At 43.8% G+C, this 10,680-nt stretch overlaps 1 protein-coding gene across 1 annotated transcript; it reads right to left on the reverse strand.

The window, feature by feature from the left end:
* Nucleotides 1-433: 433 nt before the first annotated feature.
* On the reverse strand, nucleotides 434-6,365 carry LOC136653379 (vomeronasal type-2 receptor 26-like). The gene is made up of 3 exons (XM_066630284.1): nucleotides 6,099-6,365; nucleotides 2,643-2,784; nucleotides 434-1,335 (listed from the first exon to the last, which is right to left on the reverse strand). Exons 1-3 carry the CDS (start codon nucleotides 6,363-6,365, stop codon nucleotides 434-436), a joined length of 1,311 nt encoding a protein of 436 aa, XP_066486381.1.
* Between the last annotated feature and the right edge of the window lie 4,315 nt (nucleotides 6,366-10,680).

Genomic DNA, 10,680 nt, shown 5'->3' on the forward strand with positions numbered 1-10,680 from the left:
TGGCCTGGACTGACAGGATGGTGCAGCTCGGCCGACTAGCCTGAAGTCCAGCTGCCTTGCCCCCCTTTGGGGGGTGGCGGTGACAGACCTAAGCTGGCATCTGACGGCTGGGGCCTCGAGCCAGGTAGTACGCCCAATGAGTACATAGGGGGAGGCAGATGGCTAGGACCGTTTCCCCCATATGGCCCCGCACGATTGATGTTCAGTGTTATTGCCCTGCTGCAGTTAAAGTTCAATAAAGTGGCCCATTTTCATCCAAGCCGAAGTCTGGTGTCTTTATTGCGGGTGTGGGGGTAAGGAACTTGGAGAGCCTTTCAGGAGATGTATACAGGGCTGATCCTGACAAGAAACTTCTCTGAAAGATAATGGCAATGCATAAGTCCCACATACCCCTGTGGACTGAAATCTGAAAGGAAAGGCAGAGGCACAGTCTTCAATTCTTCCTTAATATTAGCTGTTCCCTGCTATTCAGCTCAGGCCTCAAAAAAATAATATAACATTTGGGGGGAAAAATGCAGCTCAGCAACCCAGCACTGGAGGCAGAAATAGAGAAGATCTCCACAGCTACCATGTATTTTCCTTTGGTGCTCAGGTAGGTGGGAACAAAAGAGAGCCAAACACTGCAAAAGACCAACATGCTGAAAGTGATGAACTTGGCTTCGTTGAAACTGTCAGGCAGCTTCCGAGCAAGAAAAGCCAAAGTAAAGCTGATGACAGCAAGGAAGCCCATATAGCCCAAGGTACAGTAGAACATAGTGCCAGATCCTTCATTACATTCCAGCACAATTATTTCAGGCACTGAGTGCATGTCAACATCTGGGAATGGAGGAGAAGTTGCCAGCCACACCGTACAGATGCCCGCTTGAATGAGTGAGCAGGAAAGAACAATAGAACTGGCCAGTCTTTTCCCCACCCATTTCCTCAACTTGGATCCTGGCTTGGTGGCCATGAAAGCCAGAACCACCGTAATGGTCTTTGCCAGCACACAAGAAACAGCCACTGAGAAGATGATGCCAAAAGCAGTTTGTCGGAGGAGGCAAATGACCTTCTCGGGATGCCCAATGAACAGCAATGTGCAAAGGAAACAGAGCAGGAGGGAGATAAGGAGGGTGTAGGTGAGGTTTCGGTTATTGGCTTTGACGATGGGAGTATTGTGGTGCTTCACAAATGTTCCGAACACCATAATAGTGATGACAGAAAAAGAGAGAGCAAAACTAACGAAACTGAGCCCCAAAGGTTCTCTGTATGACAAAAAGCTTTTTTCCTTTGGAATACAGGCAGCCTGGTTTTTGTTTGGATGCTTGTCATCTGTGCACACAAAGCAATCATTCATGTCTGGAAAAAAATAAAAGAAATGTGTCTCAACATAAATTACAGGCTGCACGTGGTTGAGGCTTGATACATCGTTATATCTAAGAGACAGGCAGCCCAGTCCTAACTTGTGCTGGAACAGGCAGGTCAGATGTAATTAATTATTTCCCTCTAGTCCCTGTTGCGTGGCAGTCACTCCATAAGGCTACTCAGATCTGCGCCATTGAAATAGGTTCAGGCTCCTCAGGAGGGGTTTAGGATATGGCCTAATTTCTGGATTCTGGTCTCACCCCCCCCCCCGGGGTCTGGTCCACCCACCAGCTTGCTCACTGCCCACCCCAAAACACCGTCCCTAAACTTCCTTGCTCACAGCCTGCCACCAGCGCAAATGTACCTTTGCCCAGCCTGGATCTGGTGTGGGGAGACTGGCGCACATCCTTGCACCTGCCTCCCCAACTCCTGCAGTGGCGTGAATGTGCTTTACGGCATATTCACTATACCGGGAGGTTGTATTGATTGTGCCATGTGAGCTGCACATTAAAATTGACATGGTTTGCATCTCCTCTGCCATAAGTTCAACAGTTTTTGGGGGTTTTTTGGGCAGTGTCAGCATTAGTTGCAAAACAGGGATAACAACATGCAAGGATGTTATAAGGACAACATCTAGATTCAGTGAGTGAACAGGTTTGCACATTCAGAACATTCTATACAAATGTCTGCTGCTATTAATTTTGACACTTCAAAAAATTGTCTTTATAAGATGAGGAAATCCAGAAAACGCTAGCAACCCCCTGGTGCTTGTCTGGATGATTGAGTGGGGGATTCCAGGGCCTCTTCTCTGTCCATAGCTCTTTCTGAACATTCCACGTCTACTCGGTTGCTGAACACTCCCCCCCCCCCCAGTATACAAAGAAGTCCAAGATGAACTGTCTACTGTTTCCAGTCAAGTATGACTTGTTTGTTCAATGCATTCTTGGATTGTTTGCTTACCCCAGACGGCTTGAAAGGCATTGCTTTAGCTAGGCTGGCCATGCTTTGCTGGGAAGTGCAGGAAAGGGCTTCAGGGTAAGGTTTTGTGTGCACCCTGAGGAATATTCAGCTGGGATTGCCAGAAGATGATCTACAGCTTTGTGTCAGGGTGCTAATGCTCAAAGGGGGAAGACACAACAGCCAATTATATCCCCCAAGGTAGGAACCCTCACTGAAATTGGAGATGGAATGTCTGGAGTCAGGAGCCACTGCAGGAAATGTCTGCATGTCCATATCTATGAATCGGGATAAAGGTGACCAAGGAGTTTTGTCTCATGTTTTACTGATCAGAGTGAGGGCACAGGGAACTTTCCTACCATTTTGGTCAGAGATTTTCCCTGCCGGACACGGGATGCAGTCGTAGCAGCAAAAAGGCTCCCCCTCCTTCACTTTCTTGCTCAAACCAGGAGGGCAACTCTTGGTACATACAGAAAGAGGCCGTGTCTAATTCATGCAGAAAAAAAGGCAGTGATCAATGTGAGCATCATGAATTCTAGATGCACAAACAAGTGTAATATGAAACCACATGTGAGCAAACACTCTGTGAAAGGGGAGGGGCACAATCAACGTCTCTGCCTTTTTCAAATTATATATTCATTTGTATCTATAAGGGTGGAATACCTTGAAAGTCATTCCTTTAATCCATATTCTGTCCAATTATAGCTCATTGTGATTTTCAACATACTTTGCAGTACACCTTTGATTCAAGTCAGGAGGAAGGGTTTCAAATTAACTTGGGCCAAATGTAGCAAATGGTCCATCTTATAATACATCCTACTCAACCCTTTTCCCCAATTCCTAGGAGACACTCAGCCCAATCCTATGCATGTCTACTCAGAGGTAAGTCCCACTAGAGTCAATGGGGCTTACTTCCAGGAAAGTGTGGATAGGATTGGACCGCGTGTCTCCTGGCATCTCCTTTCTTAGTGATCACTCCCTGCCTAAAGCCCTCCACGCAGTTTACTGAAGTGCCCCTTGCTTTTTAGTGCACAAACATTTCAGCTTGCCAAGTGGTAGCATCTCCCACCCCTCAAGCTTGCAGGCTTTTTGTGCTGCTCCCAAAGACACTCTTTTATCTCCAATCCCATCTGGATCCTAATAGATTGCAGCAAGCGTGGAGAGTTTGGGAACCACTGGCCTGGTCAGATGAACAGCTCAGAAACAGTGACTTGCCTTTTATTTTGGATTTGCTCTTGCAGCACTTGTTTCTTTATCCCTATAATAAAAAGTTGTTGCATCTTCTTCCTTGCCTCCCTCCTATGCATTTGCTGGTCCACTGAGCAGTGTGATTGGCTACTGAACTTGGTCTTCCATATACAATGAATATTCTCCTTGTGCAGCTATTACACGTGCTCTAAAATGCACATCCTGTTACACTGTGTAGGGATTGAGTGGAATGCTCAATCGCATATTTCTGGGTCGTGCCACCTGTGCATTCATATCAATTATTTTGATTCCTTCCTAAACTATTCTGATTTCTTCTATTATTTTGTCAATTAGCATATTAAAAAGAAATAAATCTGTGCAGGAGCTTCTAGGGCAACACTTCATGTATCAACTCATACATTCTACTATGAATTGCAAGGAGCAGATAATTGAAATATATGCATCCTAAGTTCCCTTCCAAATCTGATATCTATTATTTGATTCCCCCTTCCGATATTCAGTATTATAGGGAGACTATACCTTTTCAAAAGAAATTAAATTGTATCTTCCGCACAAAGCCTCAGGTCTCACTCAACCCTGTAAGACTTCTCAAGCTGTAGACTATTGGACCCTACCTGGTTAAACCATTGGTGCCATATCATTGCAGATTCATTGATGGACAACACTTGGCCTGGAGGACCCCAAGGATCCACCTGCCCAACTTTGACTCTATTGAAGGAGCTGTATGAATAAATAATCCAGTTGATAACATCAAATCCAGCCAGCAATTCACCATCCTCATTGAAGGAGACTTTGTCCCCAGCACTGTTGTTAAATGAGACACCTCTCAGAAAGTGATGGAGCTAGGTGGAGATAGAGGAAATAATTAAAAAGTCTCCAGTGAGACCACCATCTGGTGGTTCTTTTGCACTGAGATATACAAACATCTCCTCTGGATGCCTGCATTATTTTGCTTGACCCAAGTATGCCTTCAATTTCTAATATTAAGTCTAGACGGTTAGATTCATTTTCATTTTTTTTTCCATCAAAAGTCTCAGTTTCAATCATCCTATCAAACCTTTTGGGTATCAGAGATAAAATGCGTATACAGTAAGTGAAGGTTAGTGACATCTTTGCCTAAACATCTGGATGACCTTGTGGTTTCATTTAGATGTGGAAAAGCATGGTTGACAAGACGTAACCATGCTGGACACCATGGGCCAAATGTCAAAATGCAAAGCAGCATCACCTTCGGGTATCTAAGCACCAAGAAGGAAGGACCAAGAAGTGCATCTGCTTCCTGCCTGAGACGTCTTGGCCACGTAAGAAGTAAATATCGGCCAGGTTATCAAGAAGCCAGGTGACAGACTATATAATAGCTGAGAGATTCAGCATAATCAACCAGGATGAATTGATCAGTAATGGATCAGGCCCCATAGCACGCCGGAGCACAGGCCACATCATGCCGCCCTCCTGGGATACTTACCAAAGGCCCCCCCCCGTATACTTATGGAGCCTTGTGCAATGCTTAGCGGCAGTTAAAAAGCCTTCTGAGGCTTCTGGTGTGATTTTAAGCAATACTTCCAGTTTCCTGGTGAGAAGACTCGGAAGAGTTTTCACACAATGCTGAACGCCATGTGGGGCCTCGCCTGCCCATGGAACACTGCCCATGGGAAAGTGGAGGCAGCACAGCAGGTGGCTGCGGCAGTGGTGGGGGTGTGGCAAGAGCGTCACCTGGGCTCTTGCCCCCTGTCCCCGCCCCAGATCCAACACTGGTGAAGATCCCAGCATAGATTATTCACAAGAGCGGACTAGGTTCTTTCAGTTCTGACCTCTGACTGCAAGGTAGACTGAAAAATTTCAATATAAACAAATTCCAGAGTTGCAGGAGCTGACTTTCCACTACACACTTGCCTTCAAAAATGGGAAATTGAATACTGCTATACCTCTGATGTAATGAGATGAAGGAAAGACCACAACTGTTGTTTTTTTCAGAAAGGATAAACACCCTCTGAAACAAGACATTTTATCTGTGATATGCCTTGCAAATTGATCTCTGTATCTTCCATTCCACCTTGTGGATCAGGATATGTCAGGCCCTGATTCAAGAACAGCTCCTACACTTGATAGCCTTCTTGAAACACAATGGAGGCAAGTGTCACCTACAGGATTATTACCTGCCACAGCTTCTCACTCCAGAGCTCCAGTTGCTCTCCATGCAACTTTCCTCTGCCTCTAGATGTGGACATGGCATGTAAAGCATGGGCCACAACATAGGCAGCATTGTAGATACCATAGCTGTGACCAGTCATGCTCATTTCAAAAATGGGCCCAGGAAGGCTCTCCAGCTTCTCCTCCCCTGTGCAAAAATGCCCATCTACATGGTCAACACCCATATTTGGGAATTTACAATCAAAAGCCACCTTCCAGAAATTCTGGATAAAAGTATCTCTTGTTACACTGAAAGGTTTCCTGCTCTGGACAAACTGTTGATATCCTGGTATATCACTGAAGTGAATCTTGAAGGATATGGCACCTTGAAATAATTGTATATCCCAATTCTTCTGAAAGGCAAATGAAGTGAGCTCCATCTGGGCTGTCGCTATCCATACTTTGCCCTTTGGTGCATTTCTGTCATACTCCATTTCCGATAAATGTGGCAAAAATCGAAAATATGCCATGGAATAAGATTCTCCATAGGCAACCACCACATTGGCCGTGCTCTTCATGATTTTATAATGGAACTTCAGCCCATCTTGTAATGCATCCATAAGTTCAGAAAACACCGGGATTCTTTCAATGAAGGCAAAACAGATGCCACTCTGGGAAAACTCTGGATACACCGTTTGCACAAATCTTTCTCCATTGTCATTCTCCATAACAACGACTCCTATCCATGTCCAGCCAAAATGCAGAAGCAAAGAGACAATGGCTGCATATTGCAGGGCTTCCTTGGGGGAGATCTGATAGAAAGGAAGTCCAGCTGTTTTCTCATCCATAACTGGTGCAGGGCCATAGATAAGCTAAATGAAGTGGGTCTGAGGAGTCAGTATGAATGATAATCTTTTCAAATATTCAGATCACTTCACATGTCAGCAAATCTTGTCATAACACTACAGGATAAGTGACTTCTATTGTTTCCATACCTCGGATTTGGGAGTGAGAGAATAATGCAGTGATTCTCAAATTGTGTGCCACAGTGCACCCATGGCATCCTCACAGGGGCACCATACGGCCTCTTCTTCCCATCTCACCTAGTCAAGATTGGGCAAAATCTTAAGATTTTGTGCAATCATGCTGCCACAACAGGATGTCATCAATAAAGGGCATTGCTGTAGCAATAGGTTTGGGAACCACTGGAATAGTGGCTTTCCTGAGGCCTTGGAGAATGTTCATGGCTGAGAGGAGAACTGCACTAAGACTCTTTGGCTTACAATTGCCTATGCTTTAACAACTATACCATATACGTTGTCACAGAATGCGCTGTGATGTACAACTTGGTTTGATGCAAGTTGAGAGTGACATTCCAAAGTACATTCCAGAGTTTCAGACAAGAATTCTTCTTGCCATACATGGAGTCATCAGAGAACTTGAAACTGTCTGCATGCAATGAATGGACTCCACCAGTGACATAAATTGTATCTACCTGTGAGATTTTGTAGATATCCACAACAGTTGCCACATGATGGGAGATTGGGGGGTCCAGTCCCCCAATGACCGCTATCAATTTATTCCGGATGTCACATGTGTAGTTTGGAACAAATCTCTGCAGTGTAGACATGAGTAGCAGTGTGGCATAATACGTTGACTTGGCATTGAAATAGCTATCATAGACTCGGACACCCAAGGTGACGTTTGGTAAGAGCTGAGGGTTTTCATTGATCTCTTTGACTGCAAACGCCAAGGCCAGGATATGCTGGAAATTATTTGTCACTATGCTGTGATGAGAGTTTTATTCTCCATTAGAAGGTTTTCCCAACCTTGTAATATAACATTGTTACTGTGATACCCATCTTTTTCTTAGATAACTTCTTATTCATTGCAAATATATTTAGTCTTAGGGTGCAATCCTAACCCCTTATGTCAATGCTTTCCAGCACTGGCATAGCAGTGCCAATGGGATGTGTGCTGCATCCTGCAATTGGCTGTCACTCACGGAGTCCTCCTCAATTAAGGGAATGTTGGTTCCCTGACCTCAGAGCTGCATTACCCTTAAGTCAGTGCTGGAAAGAACTTACTCATTTTGATTGCCCATGAGCACTTACTCATTTGTACCCTTAGGGCACAATCCTAACCCCTTATGCAAGTACCGTCCAGCACTGACATAAGTGCAATGCAGCTCTAAGGTAAGGGAACAAACATTCCCTTACTTTGAGGAAGCCTCCGTGAGTGACACTCAACTGCAGGACGCAGCACATGTCAGCCGGCACAAACTTACGTGTCAGCTGGCACAGTGGGGTCAGATTCAGCACATATCCTTAAGGCACTTTTGGAACATCTAGGGCACTGTTTGGATTGCGCCCTTAGTTTGTTTATCACTCCTGATTTGAGAGTACTAACTACTGAAAGAGCTCAACAAATCAGGTCAATCTCTAGAAGTTCAGGTAAACACAGTTAAGACAGTTAATGACACTCATGATTGACAGGTGGCAACTACTGCATCATGGAATACTCGTGCCCAGGGAATGTTGTGTCATTGTCTGAAGCTCCTGCAGCTGACGTTGCCCTTATTTCTAACAGCATGTATGTATAGGAAAGCATCCTATGATAATTCAACAAGTCAACATTTGTCTTTGGACTGTGCCAGTCCTTGTAGGTGGTGGTGACTCATGAACTGAACAATTGTACAGTGTTCTTCAGATGAAAGAACAAAATTCTACTGTACATGTGTCCAAATCATAGGACTCATAGGATTATAAGTAACACCACATGGGTTAAGAAATATATTTTCTTCTCCTTAACCCCAGTCAGTTAACCCCAGGAGTTCAGTAGGCACTGAGATGTAATCAGAGATTAATCAGATGGAATACTATAAAAGAGCCCACAGCTATTAGAATACCTACAGGATAAGAATACCTCCTGAGACCTCAATATTAGGGGCAGTGGTAATGTTTAATGCACTTTTAGAAGATGGGTGGTGGTACCAGTTCAGGGCTTTGTCCCAGTGCATCCCACAACTTGGTATTAGATACTGTTGAACTTGATAGACTAATGATCTAATGCAGTAGAAGGCAAATTCATGCAGTCATGAAAACTTAGACAGCTTTAGAAAAAGTGGTAGATACTGAAGGAATTTTAAAAAGCTAAAGAAGACCAGAAATGTAATCTCTATATAACTTCAGGTTATAGGGGATGGAAAAAGTGATTACATACTTAGGAGTGCTAACATCTGTCTCACCAAGGAGGTGGTGGTGACTCAACTTGATTATTTTAGAGAAAGATTGTTCCATGTACTGATATTATGTATTCACTATGAAAACCAGCTGAATTGAAATAAGAGCAGGTGGTTGGGGTTGGCTGAGAGTCAGGAGACACTGCAGTGGCAATTTCAGACAGGGAGGTATAAGAAGCAGAGAGAAGCCATTTGTCAGTCAAGCTGGCAAAGGAAAGAGAAATTTAAATCCATCATGGGGAGATGTTTTTCCTATGTGGAATTCCAAGAAGCACCGGCTTTTAGGCTTCAGCTTCTAAAATGTATGATGCAGTTAACCAGTTTGCTTCATAGCTCCTTGCAGAAAGTCTTCAAACAAAAATGTGCAAGAGAATGCAAATAAAAGTTCAGTACTTTTGAAAGCCATTCCTTACCAAAGATCTTCAAATGAGGTTGGAGGTGGTTGTTCAGTGAAGTCCCCTGAATTAGACATAATGAAGCTCAGAGAAACAATTCCACCAAGGATGATGTCTCCTGGCTGATGATACTCATGAAGCGGAGGGTGTGGATCAGGGAGCCTGCATTTAACTAAGTGAGGCTTGCATGCTGCTTGTGGAAGCAATACCATCAGCAGTAAAGCTAAGAACACCATTCTATGAACACATATATACAGAAAGTCTTCTATTGTCAAGTATTTAATAGTCAGGAGCATTGATCATGAAGTGTAAAGTGTCAGTGGTCACACTGATAGAGCCTTTGCTAAAATTAATCCCAAGATCTGCCTCTGACTCTTATAGAACACGTTTATTACATATTTAGTACCTAGTGGCCCTTTAAATGCCATAATGGGTTTTATGAACAGTAGGATTTAATTGCAGGCATTTGCATAAAGACAGTCAACAATTCAAAGATCACGACTCCATATGGATTAGATGAACAAAACATGTTTGTCACATCACAGCATAATTTTTTTGATTCTCCTCCAATTGTACAGGGAGTAGCACTTACAGACAAGTACCCACAGGGTGCAATCCTAACCCCTGATGTCAGTGCTTTCCAGCACTGGCATGGCGGTGCCAATGGGACATGTGCTGCATCCTGCAGTTGGGTGTCACTCACGGAGGCCTCCTCAAAGTAAGGGAATGTTTGTTCCCTTACCTCGGAGCTGCATTGCCCTTATGTCAGTGCTGAAAAGCACTGACATAAGGGATTAGGATTGCGCCCACAGACAATGAGGAAACCAGGGAGACCAATTTGGGAGTATGGCCTAGATACATGCAATTTTTGTAATCAGTGTGAAAAATTAATCCACCTGATGTTTCTGCAGCTCCATCAAGCACAGGAGAGCATTGCTGAGTGTCTTTCGGTTCTGACTCTCAAAGGGATGGAGTAAATCATGTCCTTGTATGAGATATCAGATCTTCAGATAACGTTCAGGACCAATTACTGACATCACCCAAATTCATAATTTCCTGATTTGGTACTCACATATCTCCAGTTTGTTAAAACTGAAAGAAAGGCATTTCCCCAAAAATGTTTGACTGCAAAGAATCTTGAACATAATCCAGAAAGTCAACACACAGCATTCTTGAACAGCTTTGCTTTTCCTATGTTTCAGTAGAGCCCTCTACTGGTGTAAGACATTGATGTCACCAAGAATATTGTGATAAGGAGTGTATCAGAAAAATCCTGAGTTGACATCAGTCTACAGCTATGATCTCTACTATAGAAATAACTACAGGCACAATTCTCCAGTTCAGTTCTTTCTTCTCATCAGCTGTTCCCTGGTGTTCAGAGCAGGTCTCAGTATGATAATGTAACAT

The sequence above is a fragment of the Tiliqua scincoides genome, chromosome 5 (genome assembly GCF_035046505.1).
Source record: "Tiliqua scincoides isolate rTilSci1 chromosome 5, rTilSci1.hap2, whole genome shotgun sequence".
NCBI classification, from domain to species: domain Eukaryota; kingdom Metazoa; phylum Chordata; class Lepidosauria; order Squamata; family Scincidae; genus Tiliqua; species Tiliqua scincoides.

Excerpts from the sequence above, each read along its gene's own strand:
- LOC136653379 (XM_066630284.1), bottom strand. The coding sequence starts at position 6,365 with ATGGAGAATGACAATGGAGAAAGATTTGTGCAAACGGTGTATCCAGAG. Across the intron at positions 2,785-6,098 it reads GAAATGCACCAAAGGGCAAA|ACACGGCCTCTTTCTGTATG; the intron begins GTATGGATAGCG and ends TGCATGAATTAG. Across the intron at positions 1,336-2,642 it reads AAATGGTAGGAAAGTTCCCT|ACATGAATGATTGCTTTGTG; the intron begins GTGCCCTCACTC and ends ATTTTTTTCCAG.